Here is a 19,281-nt window from a genome sequence, read left to right on the forward strand (position 1 = left end):
TATATATAAACTAAACATGTGAAATAAAATCTAAGATTCAAGAACAATATAAGACCGAAAACAAATATGCTAAAATTTCTGGTTTTGCATTAAAAATGACATTTTTGAATCTTTAAATGCAGCAATGTAATCTATCTGAACAACCACGCCTCCTCTTTGTTGGAAGATATTTTTCCCTCCCTTATCATGCCATCTATTCTGGGTGGTGGCTGACTATGTAATCCTCTGTATTCCATAATATTTATACCACAGAAAACGTATTATTAATTAGGAGTTCCTAAAGGGTCAAGTTGACTTAAGAAGTCAAAATATTACTTTTGACTGTGTTTGTTTTATATATTTACTTAATTTTTTTTTACCAGTGTAGGAAAAAATAGATAATTTATTTTTAAAAAATTCTTTTTTTGGGGGGTTCAGCTTGGACTTTAAATGGGACCTACAGGGGAGGATTAGGGCCACAAAAAAAGCAGAATTCTGTCTTGAATGGACATGAAGAAAAGCTCCTCATTGCAACTGGACAGCATGGTGGAGGGCCTGTGATGCTGTGGGCCCAAGGCTCTGATTGGCTGGTGTTAATATCAGAGTGAGGTTAAACAATTCAAGTGTGCAGAAGGATGTACTTTTCCAATGGTTCATAAAACAAAATAGTTTTGAGATAGCCGTAGACACATTGAGTGTTGAATGATGTTTGCAGTTGTTAATAAAACTCCTTTAAGATCCTCTTCATGGTCCACTTGTTTCATGTGGTCTCTTAGGTGGAAGCAACACGTCCAAACAGCGAATAAATACCCAATGAAAGTCTTACTGACTTTCCGTAATGGGCATTCTTATTTTGTCCTTCTTAATTCCTTAATTATTGCCTTCCTTGATTACTGCCTTCAGTGGGAGCTTTATTGTCTAACACTTCAATCAGCAGCTCGTACACATTAAAGGACAGCAGGGGGTGGAGCCTGAGTGCTGTGCAGATATTTGTGCAAGGCGTGTATCTAAGAAAATATATAACTATAAAACTATCTCTCTCTCTCTTTCTTTGTTGCTCAAATTGTTGTTGTGTGACAAAGAAAGTGAAAATATTAAAAGAATTTTAGAGCACATTAAATCAATTAGCCAAGACAACAATGACCGGTTAGAGCACATAGCCTTCGCAGGGCGTAAACAAGACATAAACGTGTTTGTAGCGAGAGCTCAGAATGAACCCGCTGCCGGTGTTTCCTTTCAGATACCTCAGACAGGTCCCCGTTCTTCAGGTGCGCTCTGGCCATGCTGTCCAGCCAGGTCCGGCGCAGCTCCGGTGTGCTGGCGTAGGACAGCGCCAGGCTGTACTGGAGGTCCAGGAGCATCTCGGGGTCTTTCTCGTGCTCTCTCATCTGGGCTGTGGCCATCAGAACCGTCCGGATCCGCATGGTCAAACCCTTCACCTCACCGGGGAATGCTGTGGACTGCGGGGCACGCAGCAAACACACAACTTCATTAACTCATGTCAGGAAATGTGTCAACAGACTCATTTAACAGAGTGATAAGAAACATCAGTCGTGTTTCTACTGATCATATAATTGCTCAGTTTCACATTTTGAAAATAAATTTGATCAATTTCGAATAACGATGATGTGTGCTTTTGGCCATATCGAAATTGGAATGGAAACATTTTTTTCACGAGTCACATGATCAACAGCTGAATGTTGCCACTAACGCAATTATTATTACTTGTATTATCTTAACAATATATATGGATTTTTTTTCTTGTAATATTTCTCTTTTTCTTTTCATGAACGTATTTTATTATCGTTTTTATACAGCACTTTGGTGCAGTTTTAAACCTGATTTTAAAGTGCTGTATAAATAAATTTGACATTGACAAACCATGAAGAAGACAAAGACAGGAAGTAGTTGGAGTATCATGTTTTTTAATGGCTTATCGTGTGAATAAACTTATTCATGTTATTTTAAATTAATTAATTACATAGAAACACAGCAGTTGTGAAATTGTGTTTTTTTGACTGTAGGTGGAATATTGACAAAGTTTTTTGCACATTTGAAATGAGTACACAGCTTTAAAACCTGCTTTAGCCCAACAAGGCTCCTGATTGGCTCCAGTTGGACACCAACTGTATTGAACAGTTAGAAATCAACTTCTTTCAACTAAAATTGAGCAAACCTTAGACTAAGCCAACTGTGAAGCACTGAGGCGTCAGAATCATACTGAAGACACATAAACCTTTTTCTTTTCCTCATTGTCTGAAGTAAACTCAGACCAAATTTGTGAATTCAGATTTTTTGACAATAAGAAATAAATCTGATCTTTTCTCCCTTATTATTGTGGCATGTAGCGAATAAAAATATTATTGGTCATTCGACCTGACCTAAAATATGACCAGTTTGGTCTAATTTAACTTCAGACTGTGAGACAAAAATAAAAAAGGTGTGCGTGTGTGTCTTTCTATTGGGTGTATGTAAACTTCTGGTTTCAGCTGTAGTGTTACTGGAGCGTTGTACAAAGTAGGCAACATAATGAAGAAGGGAAACTACCCTCAAATCCCTCAACTTCCCCTCCAATCAGCAGTTAGACAGTTGGACATTGTTTCAGCAACTCAGCTAAATAATATGTTGGTGAAGCGCTTTAGCATTAGTGGAACTAATGCTTCTGATTAGTGCTATAGTGTTAGCAGCACAACTAACTTTGTAGTTAGCGGTGCCCACCACTGACAACAATAATTCCACACAGAAATGGTTTCCGACTACGCCTAGAGGACCCTAGTTTAATAGAGCTTAACAATTCTGCTAACAAAAGTCAATGTATATTTCTACCTAGATGTATGGAGTTCATAATAACTCCAAAAAATGTGTGCAGAACATTTATTTGACCTTGTGCTAATTAGGGAAGAAATGAACTCAGCATCACCTTCCTGTACTAGAACCACTGTCAGCCTATCAGGCCCACAGCATGATACATCCACCACCGTGACAACAATATGTTCAGACCCAATTCTTACATTTAAAAATAGTTGCTTATGTACTTCATATAAACACTCCACCCTGTAAAAAGGGACCAGTTAAATCATTAAAAGCTGTATTAATATGACTTCTAGGCCCATAACTGGAACTGCTCAGGTTTTAGAGTAAACAAACCACCAACTACAAGCCAAACTGGTTCTACTCCGGATTTCAGTTTGATCAAATCTGAAATTAAAGAACAATCAGACTTGGACCACAAAGGTGTCTTTGAGCAGAATCCTGCTTTTATGGGACGATTTTAGGGAGCATCTCGTCTACCTTCATAGCCTTGTCGCTGTTTGCGAAGTTGTTGATGATGGAAAGCGACTCCTGGAAACGGGAACTGCCTGTGAGTGCCACGTCAGAGATCAGCTGGCTCACTGCGATGATGATCTGCGGAGGGTAAGAAAGAAAAAAACGACAACAAAAAAACACAGGACACAAAAAAAGAAGAAAAAAACAGTTTAAATGTTTTAAATAGGGAAAAAGTCAAGTGAGAGTTGGGAATGTTTGTATTTAACTCATCTCTCAGAGAAGCACATGACCAGACCAATCGGGTGGACCTGACGCCCTACCTGCAGGTGCGTGCGCAGGAAGGTCTTCCTCTTGGTGAACTCGTAGTTGTTTCTCATGAGCAGGTAGAGCAGTGCCGATGCCTCGGCCCGCAGGACAGCCAGCTTGGAGACGCAGCATTTCAGCACCTCGCAGCACAGGTCCTCACACAGCGTCACACGGCCCTTAAACAGCACAGACGGGAACTGTGGGGGCGACGGAGGAGGCAGTGTGTTAGTCAGTGGATTAAAAGCAGATCCAAGGCAGCCACTGAGATTAGGACATAAAGTTAGGAACGGCACGAAGGGAAGTGAGCAGGAAACAGCAGAGGCCATTAGAAAGCATAAGTCTGAGGCACGATGCACAGGAAGGATGAAACGCTGTGGAGAAAACATCATGAGTCATGTTCTGATTCTAAATAAAAAAGTTAGAACTAAGAATTCCCTTGTGATTATAGAGTATGTACAGAGTTTTCCATGTCAGACATTAAACATGCCAAAGCAGGAAACGGCATTAAAAAGAACTCATAAAAACACTGATAAAGAGCAAATAGTACAAAGGATTCACACCTTTGTCAAAATTAATATGTATAATTAAATATTTTTCTAGAACTGAGAAAGACTGAAGGAGAAATGTGATTTTCTGAAGTACTATAACACAGCTGATCTTAACTCAGCGTTAAAAGTGAAGACGCATCGACTAAAAGTGAAAAACAAGGGATAGAGATTCCTTGATAGGGTTTCTGGAATCCAGCAGAAACGACTAGATAATCTGCAGTTATGCTTCACATGGCCTAATAATTGATCTGATCCAAATCTGAAACCAAACTGCTGTCGTGTTGACGGACCAAATCGAAGTTGTAGTTTACGGTTTTGAGACGCTCCACGAAAAGGAGGAACTCTATGATTTATCTGCTGACCACTTTTCAGAGTTGCTCTAGTTAAACCCGACTGCTTTAAATCACAGGTCGGTTTATTGGGAACGGTACAAAGAGTAGTTGATGGTCAACTCTTAAATATAACTTCTGTTTCATATTTTAGAGAGAGAATTTAAACCCTCCTAAAGTAGTCACTTCCTGTTTTTTGTCATCTCTCTGAGCAACGCGCTGCTGCTATGCAGCCCCTGCATGTTAGCGGATTTTTCTGTGTAACGCAACTCTAAAAAATATCAATAGAAAGTTCCCCTATTTGCACAATTTTTTTTACAGAGTGTATCTATAATATTTGAAAGAAAACACAGCCCAGGAAGCTGAAACACTTGGGCTCAATGCCACTTGAAATACAACTGGTTGGTGTTTGCAAAGCAGCCAATCCAGGAGAGCCATTTATTTCCCTTTGCGCTGATTGGTTGTACCCCTAAGAGTGGAAATAAGGAAGACTGTCGTTGTTGGCTTCTGCTAAGACGGTTATCATTATGTGTATTAATGTATATTAAGCCATATTTGATGCTTGGATTATTAAAATATGTAGTTCTGTTTTCGTAGTATTTCTGGATGGCTGTGATTCCTAACCGCCACAAATACCACAGATCTCCAAGCTGTGAACATTGCAAGGTTTAAATTTCACCAAAACTTAAGCCAGGCACAGAGAAATTTCAGCAGAAAAGCAAAGAAAAGGCACAGGAAATAAATCATTTGCATTTAAGTCATTGCTTTAGTTTTCACCAAATATCATGTTGGCATACTGATTTAGCTTTCACTAAATGCTGTATTGGTAAAAAGAAAAGATTTCCATTGCTGACGGGAAGCTGTAAAAAGGTCCTGTATGCAAATTTGACGTTTTTGAGTAACATCCAAAATGATTTTAGTGGAACGTCACCCTGAACACACCGTCCCATCGATCAACTGTTCAGCCGTCATTACAGGTATAATTATATTAGACTCCAGAATGACTGTTGGGGAGTGGGGGGTAAATGATGAAAGATCAAAGGACTCGACCTTCTGTTTGATTGGTGGGGCTGCTGTTGTTGGATCTTTATTCTAACTGACATGAAGCACCAAAACAAACCTCCCTCCTTCAGCCCTCTGATCCAACTTGGGTAACTGCTTCCAGGTACCTGGGAAGCAGTTACTAACTTGTAAGAGTTTCAGGTAACTGGAGTTCAGTTACATGAGAAACTCAGCAGCCTGAAGAAGCAGCCGTTCAGTTAAAAAGTGGGAATTTTTAACTGAACATGACGACGGCCAAAGACATTGCTTGCAGTACGTCTTACAAACATCTATCTAAACTTTGCTTTCTATAAGTAAACACAACTTTTAATTTGTTCAATTTAGAGTTGCAGCTGTTAACCCTAACCCTAACATTCTCATATGTGTTTCCACCACAGCTTGCAACTGTAAATGTGAGGAGCAGCCATATTGAAATGCAAAGTCGGCCTGTCGTGTTTAGTGTGATGAGAAAGAGTATTAGCCTTCGCAATATTGCAAATTGCAGACGTGAAACCTGTCGCAATATGCAATTAATCAATTAATTATATGATAAATTAAAATCAGCTTGATCATTTCCATTCTGATCATCAATATTTTTTGAAGGCCAATTTGATAGAGACTTTATGATCCATTTTATTTATGGTTTTGGTTGCGTGTTGCATAAACCTCAAGTTATGGCAAACACCTGCTGTGTCCAAACTGAGACAACTAGTCAACTCTCTGTGTGTGTGTGTGCGTGTGTGTGTGTGTGTGTGTGTGTGTGTGTGTGTGTGTGTGTGTGCGTGTGTGTGTGTGTGTGTGTGTGTGAGCGCGCGCACCTTGTTGATGAAACCTCGGAGCGCGGCGAACACGTGTCTGATAGCGGCTTCCGACTGGCCCACCTTCAGGAAGGTCAGGTAGACGTCAAACACTTTCCTCATCAGGGGGTTGTGACCGTCGCCGTCCAGCAGCTGGGTCTGCAACAAGCACGGGTCAGCCTCGTCGTCACCATGGTGTCCACCTGCAGATGTGGTGTGCAAGGGTGTGTGTGCTGACCTTAAAACACTGGGAGAAGAGAGAGAGGATGTCCAGGACGCTCAGGGACACCTCGGTGGAGATGTTGCCCTCCAGCAGAGCCTGATGGTGGATCTCTGCCTCCGACGGCCCCGCCCCTTCAAACACAGACACAGAGGAGTCGTTTATCACAAAAACATATTCAGTTGACGTTGCAGATTCACAATGTGTCCAAAAAAAGAGTAGTTTTCCATGCTGTCTCCTCTTCTCTAATTTGATGATTGACAAGTGATGAACCAACACTGCAAAAAAAACCCAATAAATCTTATCAAGTATTTTTATGATACTAATTCCTCAATATTAATGAAAAAGTACTAATTACACTGGCAGATAATTTCTCCTAAAACATGACATTTTCTCATGCTATAAGTGAAATAATCTGCCAGTGGAATATTAAGGCCTTAACACAAGTTCCTTCCTATAAGTTACTTGTAAGTTAGTTTTGTCTAAGATGTTTGCACTAGAAACTAAAATGGAAACTAGACCAAAACTTCTCATTACAGCTTTCCGGCCGTAATGAGCAGAAAGCTTGAAACACTGTACCATCTGTCAAACACGGCGGCGGCTGCATCATGCTGTAGGCGTGTCCAACTTCCAGTGGCACAGAAGGCCCAAACAAAGAGACTTTATTGGGCACAAAATGAGTGTGTACAAAATGAAAGTCGTTTAACCAAATACTTATAAACTTTCCATTTTTTTGCAACTGACATCATTTTTCTCTTGGTTTGCATGTTTGGACAAGAACTCGCGCTGGTTTTGGATGCTGTGCAGCTGGGAGGATTTTTTTTTTTTTTAAAGGTTTTGTTGGCTCTAGTGGCCTTTATTTGAAAGTAGTTTGACAGGAAAGAGGGTTATGAGAGAGGGGGAAGACATGTGACAAATGTCACCAGGCCGGGAATCGAACCTGCGACCACTGGCATGAGGACTAAGGCCTCAATACATGGGTTGTGCTTTGCCCCTGCACCACCACAGCACCCAACTGGGAGGATTTGGCACTGACTTTTTTTTTTTTTACTGTCACGACAGTTGATATGATGCATCACTGTAAGATGTTGCTTTTACAACCGGGAACAGCTGATTAGCATCTCAAAAGATCAACTGATACCTGAACTACGACCCTAAACCGCAAAGAGAAGGAGGAAGTTGAAACCATCCATCGTGACGTACCAGACTTAATGTTTCAGGCGGAGATTTGAAGAGAAGAAGCAAAAGCAAATGAGGTGGATTAGTAGTGATGATGTCATCGAAGACATGTTACTATGAAATATCATCTTTGCTGCCCAGATGTCGAGCTGACAGCGTTTCATGGACATCTTCAGATTTGCAACAAGACTGACTGCTACTGGAGATCCTTCCTGCACCGTCGCTCATTACTCTGGAACCTCATGACTCTTTGAAGATACTTGGATGAGATTAAGGACACCATTTAAATTCCATTTGGGATAACTGAGATATTATTGAATTGTGATGTTATTTATTTCTCTAGCACATAATTAACAGATAATAAATGGACCTGTGACATATTTGTTTTCTTTGGTGTGGTGGGTATTTCTGAGGCGGGTCTTTATAAAAATGAAAATCTCTGTTTAAAAAGACAACACCGGACACACAGGATTGGTTTCAGAAACGTTTGAGTCCACATGAGGCCACACATACAGCGTTGTTTTAAACATGCCACACCAATAGAGGGCAGTGTAGTACGAAGTTAACACCTATGTCAGCCAATCAGACTGCTTCAAAACAACCACAACTTCCTGTTAAACATGGCGCCAGGAGCTTCATTTGTGTCGACAGTTCTAGTGTATGAGAATATAAAGTTAATAAAACACAAAACGATGTTGAATAGGAATCCTGTCATAGCAAGTATGCCAATAGATTGCTGCACTATTTGTCAAAGTCTGTAATGCGCACGACCCTAAGTCTCTGTTTTCAAACACAAAACCCAAATTCCTCAAGTCACTTTTATAACTACTAATTTTTAGTGATATTAAACTGAGTGTGGATTAAAGGACAAGCCGCATAAAAATTTATTTGCGGTTTGGCCTAGGGTTACATGTTACATAGGGTCATGACATAGACCCTATGTAACATGACATAGACCCTATGTCATGTTGCATAGGGTCTAGCCCTGAGGCCTACAGAGGCATCAGACATTCAGGCACATCATCCATCACTAGTGGCAGCTTTCTTCATATCCTGAACATGTGCAAAAAACAAAACAACAACACATTACTCTGGAACCTATGTCGCTGATTTGAATCTCAACACAAACAAGTTAGGCAAGAGGACGAGCGTGTGTCTGCAACGGAGCCAACCTGTGTTTACATTTACAACAACATTCAGAGCTTTGCAACCAGTCCGTCTGGCAGTTATCTTCTTTCATAGAGATCCTCAGGTAGTAGGTAAGTGACAGAGCGGATCACGCATGGTTGCATTCGTCTACAAGTTGGTCACGTCTGCGGTCACCGTCCTGAACTTGTTCCAACACCGTTGTTTTTTGGTGTACCTTTGCTTGTTCAAGGCCAGTCTGGGAGTCACTCATGCTATTTGTGTTTCTTTAGAAGGCCCCACAGAAGAACAACACGGACTATCAGATTAGCCACCTAATCTCATCAATTACCGCTTATCGGTGAAGCAGAAACCATGTTTTAATAGCTGCTGTCTTGCTGGTGCCAGCAGTTTGTTTGCTTGCCACAAATGTAGTCGCATCTGTTTGCTGGCAGTAAAATAAAATAAATTATATGGTTAGAATTTCTAAATTAGCATGCAGGTTGAGTACTTCCACACTGTCGTTAAAACATTTTATGATTTCAAACCCAGGTAATAATGATACTGACTTCTTTTTTTTATTTGATATATATTTATTTGCCATGTATTCCCTTTATTTATTTTCTTTAACTGAAGACTGTTAGCATGCCATTGGACTGCCGTGACATGCCTACAGCTCCAAAACCGGGCAGCAGAGACGATATTCCACAGCAACATCAGTTGTTGGCAAACACTGCTGATCCAGCTCATTTGTTTTTGCCGATGCTCTTTAAATTCTTCCAGATGCAGCAGAGAACTGTCCAAACATGCAACGTCTCAACTAAAAAAAAAAATGAACTAAAACCTACAAAAAGAACAAATCAGAGCCTGGTCTTTTTATAAATGTGAGATTTTGAAAAAATTTTCCAATCCATTTAAAATATGAACCCAACCATTACTACAAGGCAGCATTTTTCACTTGTTCGGTTTAGGTTGGCTGTAAAATCCACTACAGATTACAGATCGCAGGCTCTACAATTTCCTCTTCATGTCCTCACAAAACCCTTTCAGAAATACACCAAGCGCACTGAGAGAACCTGATTTGTTTCCACAGTAACATGAATACAACCCAACACTTTTGCATATCTGTTCACACTTTACTAAACAGTTGCCAGTTCCTTCCCGAGAAACGGTCGAGAGGGTAAACGTCATAGAGACGGTGTTTAGCATACTGCAAACCGGAGGAGAAGGTTACCTATGTTGAGGGTGAGGGAGGTTTCCATGGTGCTGAACTGGTGAATCTTGGTCTGCATCAGGCTAGCGCGATTGTAGCGCATGGCCGGCATCGTCTGAGACTTCCTGTCTGAGGAGAAGAGCTTCGACACGCATACGTCCTGGCTCCTGGAGCGGAAGGCAGGAAGGATGTTTTGGTTAATATGCAGATATGATGAGAACTTTATTTTTCACCAGTGGACCCTGCCAGCATGCCTAGGTGGGCCCCATCTGGGGAAAAGGAGGGCAGACCAGATGGGTTCCATATTGGTTTGTCCACGGGTTCCACGGTGGCCCCACATGGGTTTGCCCATTTAGGGCCCATGTAGGGCCCATGTAGGGCCCATGTAGGCTGTGGCCCCACATGGGCAATCCCATGTGGGGCCACCGTGGAACCCGCGGACAAACCCATATGGGACCCATACGTCTGCCCACCTTTCCCCCATATGGGGGAAAGGTCTGCATCAGGCTAGCGCCCCATATGGGGGAAAGGTGGCATGCTGGCAGTGGAAGGACAGATCAGAACCGAGCTGAAAAAGGGCATTTTTAACGCACTCTCTCTGGAATATATCATCAGACTGGTGACCTGTCCAGGGTGAACCCCGTCTCTCGCCCGGAACGTTAGCTGGAGATGGGCACCAGCAACCCTCCCGACCCCATTAAGGGACAAGGGTGTCAAGAAAATGGATGGATGGCTGGATGTATCGACTTAACATCTGGACATTGACATCTAGAGAAACCAATGAACCAAATGTTTTTGGACTATGGGGAAAAGTCGGAGCATCCAAAGAGAATCCTTCCATGTGTTCCAGGATTTTATTTTAATTCTATAAAAGTGGAGTTTGTCAAAATTGATTTATTTATTCTTCAAAATCATTTTGTTTCGTCAAAAATATATTTGACAATTGCACAATTAGATGCAATTTCAAATTTGATGTTTTTGACATTTCAAAAATAAATTCTCTTAATGAAAAAGCAACAATTTCAGGAAAAAAACCTTTTTTTTTTTTTTTTACGTTTTCGATGAGGTGTTTTTTTTTTTTTTTGCAATATCAAAAATTTGCTTATTTGGCAAAACTGCAACAGAAAGTTTTTTTTTTTTTTTTTGCATCACACGAGTTGTGATCAACAACCGCATTTTGCCACTTGCACAAACCACGAAGAAGAAAAAGACAGGAAGTAGTTGGAGGATGATGGCACAGCATGTGCATGAACAAAATTATTCACGTGTGATTTTAAATGCCTTTCTTATTTAATGGAAACACCTCAACTGAGGGTTTGTTGGGCTTTTCGACATTAGCAGAATATCAACAAAATTCTTCACCTTTGTAATCAAAACGTAGCTACATTCAGCTCAGCGTTTAATGATCATGAATGTCTCTGCCCAGAGGGAAAGCCAGTGTGGAAACTCATGTTTTACCTGCCAAGCCAAGTAAAGTCAAGCTTTTCTTGTAAACTCAGTTAAGACATCATCTGCTGAAAAATTGGCCTGTAGTACTAACCCTGGGATAAGATGACATGTTGACAGATGCGGCTGATATGACCCAGCTATACTTAAGTTAGAGTGCTGCCGCCTTACCTGCCAATGCTTCTCTTTCCAATGTATCGAAACTGGATAATACAAGTCCTGGAGGGGGGAAAACATGGAGATAACCTCTTAAATTCACTGTTATTTCATTGCATAACAGAGAACAAGTTTTTCCCTGCTGGTGGCAGAGAAAACAACGTGAACAAAGATTAGGCGTGATGGGACAGGTTCCTAGTTTCACTACAAGTTCAGCAGGTGTAAACAGGCCAACATGGAGCGAGTTGGTTCTGCTTCCACGTTCTACTCACTCCAGCAAGCTGAGGAAATTCATGATGTCCTGAGGGCTGATTTTGCTCCAGTAGGCCATCAGAGTCTCTGGAAGACAGCGCGAGTTCATTAGGCGAGACTGAGGTGTATTCTGAATGGTGTGTGTCGGTCAGTGACTGACCTTCTGATAAGGTCTTCACGATGTGCAGGAAGGAGAACAGGAGGCCCTTAATCTCATAGAGTCCCAGCCTGCCGGCGGGCGGCCCCGCGCTGCTGCTCATGGTGGAGCCGCGGCGCTGCAGCTGAAAGCAAACACAGGAGCACACGGTCACCGCGGCAAATCAGCACCTCTTGCAGCTATGGTGTGGTTAGACGGCGTTCAGAAAAACAGTTTGTACTGTGTTGGAATGTAAACCATAAAGCGCGCTCGGCACTGCTGCCTGCATTCCTCCGGCTTCAGACACACCGGAGGGACTCTGCTGTCATCACAACAGTCGGATCGCTTCTGTTGAATTTCGATTGGGCTCCACGACTGGGCTCGACTGATTTCCACCAATGTGCTGGCACCCTCACCAGGTCAACAAATCTGTCATCAAACGCTAACAAAAGCAAGCTGAAAAAATATTCGAAAACTAACAGCTAATGACAAAAAAACATCCACATTTACCATCTGCACTGAGTGAAGCATTTTTTTTTTGTGTGTGTGTGGATGTTTTTGTTGTTGAACCTGGTTAAATGAATGTGTCTGTCTATAAACACACAGGGAACCAAACAAGTTTCCTGTCTGGAACTTGTTTGGTTTAAGTCCCAGACAGGAAAACCTTTTAGCCCTGAGAAGCAACCAGGGGATTTGCACTGACTCTAGAGAAAAGTGTTCAGCTGAAAGCGCCATGGTTGCATTCATTTCAGTTGATTTTTCTTGTTGTAACATTGTCTACATGAATGATTTATCAAAGTTGTTAAATAAAAAAAGCTGGTACGAGCTTACTGTCACTCCTACTGGTGTAAAAAAAAAAAAAACAGCAAACATATTTAAAATAAGCAAACAATACTTAGCCTGGTGGGGGCGCAAGTAAAGTCTGGTGGCCCGCCAGGCTGACAATACTGGATTGTGAATCAGGATGCATATCTGGTAATATGCATACATTGAATTCACCATAGAGTACCAGCCTTCAACAATTAGAGGGTCTGCGCTCATTATGGTCCAGAGTTTGACATTGTAATGAAGAAGTAGGAAGCACACGGGATTTGTTTCTGAATTATCTCTGTCAGGTGAAAAATGCCACCATGTTTTCTCTGCCAAAGACGAGCAGCTTACTCTGCTGTTGAGTCTTTAGTCTCATTTATTGGACTGGATAAATGGAGATCAAACTACAATAGAAAACCTCAACAGCTGATCACCAGCTTGGTCGCACACTGCTGTAGGACGGCTGTATCTCAATTCTGCCGATATGATTGTGTTGGTCATATTGGTTCAATACCCACAAGTCCTCAATAAGTGCTGAGGACGGTAGTGTGTCCAGGCTGTTCGGTCCTTGCCTGTCCTAAAATCTGGAGGTAGACTGTGACAAACTCTTTGGACTGGACTTCAGTCCAGGAAATGAGATAGTCACTGGCTGTCTGTCTCTCTACTTTAAAACTTCCTCCACTGATGTCAAGCTTTAAAGGAGATCTAGCTTCAAACTATAAGCTGCACTAATTTTAGTATTTTAAAATCTTCACCACAGTTTGACCTTATGACTTAAGGTGCACCGATAAATCGGCTGGCCAATTAATCTAACCCCATTTTCTTAACTTTGGGAGATCTGTGATCGGCCGATACTTCCACGTAAAATTGATCTAATCTACCTACATAAAGGTCTGGAAATCAGCCAATGTTCCCTTTTGCTCTGCTGTGACAGGGAGCTTACTGACCTGTCCAGTGGTTAATAATAGTCACCATATTAAACTTAAAAGGAACCATAAAGATTTTGGGAACTGTAATTTTGAGGAAAAAAAAAAAAAAAGAGAAAAAATTCTTACATTTTAAAAACTATTCAAGATAAAAAGTCAGTCTCCAAAAATGTAGCTTCTCTGGCTTTTGAGGTATCCGTGATGTACGTCACAAAACTGAAACGCAGATTAAGACAAATCAGAACCCCACATCTTTGTTTGTAAAAACTAAATCCCATGTGCAAACACATCCGTACTCCTTAACAACCAGTCCGAAACACAGGCATGGTGGTGAAATGAAAACATTTTTTCAGTAGAATTTATAAACCCAGAATGAAAAAGTAGTTATTTTCTGAACTCTTGGGGTGAGAAAGTAGAGAACAAAACTACACCATCACGTTGGAGCATCTTCAATATGTTACACCCTCATTTTTGTGAAGTAACCTACGTTCCCCCCCACTGATAAAAACTGAGAATGCTATACGACAGGCAAGATACGTTAAAATAAAAAATTAAATAACGTTAAAATAATAGTGTGTCAACTAGCATTGCATCTCAGTATTTCAGTTTCCCAATTTGTGTTTTCTTTCACATATATCAGACACGCTCCATAAAAATGTCTGTACATTTTTTTTCTTTCAGTTTTGTGTTTTTCATTTGTTGACTTGTGTATGGAAAGGTTAAAAATAACTGAAATAAATAAATATAAACAAGTGTAAAAAAATAAAATAAAATAATTGGAGAATATGTGAATACAGATACTGAACCGCAAACAGACAGGGCTCAACACAGGTTTAATAGTGAAGCTTTTATTTAAATATTGGCTGTTAAGCAGCATCGTTTTTTGTGTAGGCAGCAAATGCAGAGGAAAAGTGTAAAGACTCTGAGCATTGACTCTTGTTTCAACCTGTTTACCAGCAATTTTGGTTTTGCTTGGTAACCGTAGAATAACATGGAATGTGGCGATGCCTTGTCTTCACTTCGTTTAAACTAAAGCCTGTTAAAAAGGTGATGAATATGACTTTGAAGTCATCATATGTTAACCAGAATACAGGTCTAGATTATGTTCTTTTATGCTAATAGAAAAATGGCAAAATAAGGCAACCACGTTTAATAAAACAAATATTGATATTGTGTTGGCTGTGAACACACAACTGTACTGAGGAACTTGCCAATGTTCACATGAAGTGTTTTTCTGCTCAGAGGTGGGACACTTGGAGCAAAATGAAACAAACTGAGTTGCAGTTCTGTCTTGTTTAATGAACCACAGGAATGGTAACGGTTTAGTCATGCTGGTCTGAGCTCTGCAGAGGATGAGCTTTCTTAACCTGCTACGCCAAAAGATACAACTACATCTTTCCAAGTGGATCCGACACAGACAGCAGAGGGTCAGAGTGTTTAGGCAGCTGGAGGAGGGGAAGCCCCTCGTCTTTAGGCAGTTTGAGTCAATTACATTTTTATTGCTTCTGGATGTCAAATAAGTACCAGCATCACGCTTACACCAGCTCCACATCAACATTGAAGTTGTACAATTATTCCTGCAGAACTTCGACACACTGTGAATAAGGTGGGACTGTAAAGCTTTAAATAATACAGGATATTGCTATAATAGTCTTATTGTATAAAAACTGCAGGTTGTGGGGGGATAAAACACTAAGAAAAAAAATGTGTTTTTACAAAAACCACAACATTTTGCTTTCTGGGTCAATAATTCAAAAAATGTAACATTTAAACTTATGTCATATTGAATATAAAATTCAAAGAGTTGGCTTGAGGAGGGAAACAGTTTCGTTTACGTCACACTGTAAGTGGAATTAATGGTGAAATGGATGTTAAATTTAAAATAGTAATTAAATCTCTTTATTTTTGGTGCAAAATGAATAAAGTATATATTTAGATTTATATGAAAAAAATCATAAAAACGTGACATTGCATGTGATGGTGGGGGATTGTCCACATCTGGAAGTCTGTCTGTGCTCTCATCTCGTAAACTGTGTTCTAGTAGACTGAGTGTGGTCCTATTAGAACCAACCGCTCTGTGTGGGATTCTATGAATAGAACTTTAATTTCTCATCCCACTCTGTTGTTTGTATCAGTGGATTAATGCGAAACCTTCTCACCTCCATGCTATCTGCTGTTCCTGAGTCCATAAACAGAGAGCCTCTGGAGTCCTCTCTCCTCACAGCTTGGCCGTTCAGCAGCGCGAGACCTGCAGCCGGAGCAGCACACAGCATAATGTCAGTCTGCAGAACACCATCCATCAGAAGGTCACAGATTCTCCTCAGAACCATCAGCTCACGGCTCTCCGGAGACACAGCAGAGCTCTCCAATGCAGCAGTTTAAACTTTACACAAAGCGCTGTGTGACTCCAACTGTGTAAACATGGACAGTGAAAAACAGAAGGTGGTGAAACCGGCTTTGAGAAGCACATGAAAGATTTAAAGTTGAAGATGATGATGCTTTGATTTTCTTTGTCGTTTGCAACTAAACAGGCACCACGGCCCATTAAACATTAAAAGATCAGGGTTTTTTATTTATTTTTTGGAAGGAAACGACATTCTGATTGAGACGTCATTATAACCGCTGTAATCGTTGAAGCACCTTTCAGACGCTGAATAAATGGCAGCTAGGAAATCGCAATTAGCGCTAAATGCAGAGGGCGCCTGTGCTCTTTACCCAATCAACAAGCCAATCAGCGTCTCGCCTAATGAACCGCCATCACCGCCGTCTACAAAACTGATTAAAACACGGCGATGTCTGCTGTATTTGAACATTGGCGTACTTCCTTTTGATATTAATGTCGGGTCCGCGCCCTTTCTATGCTGCTACTTTCATCTCATGTCACCAGTGAGTGATGTACAAATCAAGAAGTCTTTAATGTGATGGAAGAGTCCAGCCTAGGAAAGTCCTATATGCTGAGCAACTAATGCCAAGAAGAAATGAGCAGTAATGTAGTGCGCTCGCACTAGTCTGGTGCTCAGCTGTGGCTTTCACACTGAGTGCTGCTAATGCATTAAGTTGTGTGTTGCGTAAATGCAGCTGCGGTGCTGCGGGAGCCCCTTGTGGTGATGACACTGGGAGATGTGTAAACAGGAAGAGGTCGGCCGGTCAGGTTGTGGCTCTCCTCACCGTGGTCTTTCTCCATGAGCGTACTGATCCTCCGGCTGTCCGTGGAGCTGCTTGGTATCAGCTCGTCTCTGGAGCCCTGCGGACCGAAGAGGCAGATTCACACATAGATACGGAGAGCTGGTTTCAGGTTCTGCTCCACTCAACCGGACTTTAGCGCAACGAAAATGGAACAAAGTTTGTATTTGACTGAAGGAAGATTTTGTTCTAATTCTTCGGATGTCTGAAACAACACATGTACCTTAGTGCTCACATATAGCTGCTATTCAAATGGTTCAACCCCATTGTCAATTACAGGGTTTCCTCCTGTGTTACGCTGGTCAACACAAAAAAAAACTGTCTGGGTTTTTCAACTGTTTGATGAGCTGAATCCTAAAATCACATTGGTTTTGTACAATCAGGTCAACTTTCTGATCTATGGAGCAACATGAGCATCAAAATGTAGGACTTGTTCTCACATCTGGAGAATCTGACCAATGAGTGATGAGCAGGAGGAGAGATTCCATCAGGACAGGGAGAGACGGAGACGTAATGTTCAGTTCACATGTACTTACCCTTATCAGTGTTTGTTATTCAATCTACAGAAATGTGAGTTTGTAACATTTAATTAATACACTCCGCTGGAAAACATTTTCTTTTCTCCTAAGACTTTTTTTGGATGAGAAATATTAACAGAAATGAACTGATAATGTCACAAAAATGTCATCAATTTAGTCAAAAGATCAAATTTCTCTAAAGCAAATTAGAATAATAACCTGAACTGATTGGGGAAAATTGATGTCATTTTAGGATTCAGTATTGCAAAATCGTCCTAATTCAGTTAAAAAAACATAAGACAACTTCCAGGAAATATTTATTTGTAGCCCAGTGTTGTCAGCCTGGTGGGCTGCCTGGCTTTAGCCTGGCCCCTGCCAGGCTAAAGCTAGGCTATAGTTAATGCATTGAACTCCATGCAAGAAGGAAGAACAGCCTGCATACACTGAGGCATGGTTAATGTCTCTGTGTTGGTTAACACATTTTCAGATCCTGTCACTGATTATAATATATTAATTAGTCTTGTATCTTGTTTAGTACATTTTATGGAACCACAGCATTTTGCTACATCCAGTATACTTATGACAACATTGAACATTCACCTGTATGCACTGTCCCATTTACATGGAAATGAATGACTCAATCAAATTGTGGCTTATTGATTCAATGAGTTGATGTCACTGGCTTATTTTAGGGGGACAGGGGATGTTTTTTACTGTAAACAAACCTTTATGTAAAATTTCAAATAAAATAACCATGATTAATACAAAATAAATAACACTTAAGTAAACAGTGATATGTAGAGAATGCTGAGTAACTGTGCTCAGATTTGCATAAACACAGAATGTCGAGAAAAGAGAACAAGACTCAAGATGTCGCAATGACCAGACCAGATCTCAAACCATCAACATTCTGTTTCACAACCTTTCACAACTGAATGTCAGTAAACCTCAACTCAATGAGGCAACACTGACAGGAAGGAGCCCACAGATCTTCACTTCGCTGCAGGTGCTGCTGATAAGGCGATACGGAACATGGTTGTGGTAAGCTGTTGCTGCAAAAGTTGGTTTGGAACAAGCTGTCATCACATTCAGTGGTCATTTGGTTCCCACAGTGCTTCTGTATTTAGCCTCAGCTTTTGTCTTTTCAGCAGCAGATGTCTAATGTAACTCATCTGACGCTGCCATAATGCCATAATGCCAATATAAAAACCTTAGCCAAGAAAGAGGAGGAACTTAGTTTGCCATGACTGTGCATTGTAAATCTGTGGCATCATGGTTTTTCTTCCTTTGAAGAAATCTGGTTTGGACTTAAAAATAATAATAAAAAATGTAGCATAAAACTTAAAATAATGGAAACTGTGGTACTGTACTGTGATTGTATTTCAGGGTAAGTTTCATCAATAATAACAGAACAACATGTAAGAGTGTAACAAGGCAAATGAACTCACATTCAGACCAAGTCCAAGACTTGACATCTGCGGCTGGGCCGACAGCTGCTTCAGGTTCTGGTAGAGCAGCTCGTAAAGTGGCAGGTACAGCGTGCAGATCCTGGCCTGCTGGTTCTGAGACGTTCACAAAGAGCAGATCAGCACTTCACTTTGGTCTTTAAGGGAAAGCCGAATTCTTTCTTACATATGAAGAAACGATGATTAAAATCATCCAAAAAGTTCCAGTTATCAACTTCTCAAAGCATTATGAGGTGAACAAGAAAGGAGACGCTGGCTGATTTTCGGACCGTTGCGAAGGCAGAGAAGATCGGCTGATTTCCCAAAATTAACTAAATCTTGGCCAATTCATTGAGAACTATTGCTTTACACACACACACACACACACATATATATATATATATA

The 19,281-nt window shown here is 40.8% G+C and overlaps 1 protein-coding gene across 3 annotated transcripts in view; it reads right to left on the reverse strand.

Moving 5' to 3' along the window:
• The window catches only part of dock11 (dedicator of cytokinesis 11), an 82,571-nt gene that overhangs the window by 17,851 nt on the left and 45,439 nt on the right, over positions 1-19,281 (reverse strand). For all 3 annotated transcript variants that reach the window (XM_008435027.2, XM_008435026.2, XM_008435028.2), the window contains 12 exons: positions 18,880-18,993; positions 16,899-16,974; positions 15,890-15,978; positions 12,019-12,139; positions 11,879-11,945; positions 11,622-11,669; positions 10,026-10,171; positions 6,506-6,621; positions 6,289-6,426; positions 3,567-3,749; positions 3,271-3,384; positions 1,224-1,439 (listed from right to left, as the gene is read on the reverse strand). In XM_008435027.2, the coding sequence (XP_008433249.1) occupies positions 1,224-1,439; positions 3,271-3,384; positions 3,567-3,749; positions 6,289-6,426; positions 6,506-6,621; positions 10,026-10,171; positions 11,622-11,669; positions 11,879-11,945; positions 12,019-12,139; positions 15,890-15,978; positions 16,899-16,974; positions 18,880-18,993 (1,428 nt within the window). The remainder of the gene's footprint in view (positions 1-1,223; positions 1,440-3,270; positions 3,385-3,566; positions 3,750-6,288; positions 6,427-6,505; positions 6,622-10,025; positions 10,172-11,621; positions 11,670-11,878; positions 11,946-12,018; positions 12,140-15,889; positions 15,979-16,898; positions 16,975-18,879; positions 18,994-19,281) is intronic.

This window comes from Poecilia reticulata, linkage group LG18 (assembly GCF_000633615.1).
Source record: "Poecilia reticulata strain Guanapo linkage group LG18, Guppy_female_1.0+MT, whole genome shotgun sequence".
Lineage (NCBI taxonomy): Eukaryota > Metazoa > Chordata > Actinopteri > Cyprinodontiformes > Poeciliidae > Poecilia > Poecilia reticulata.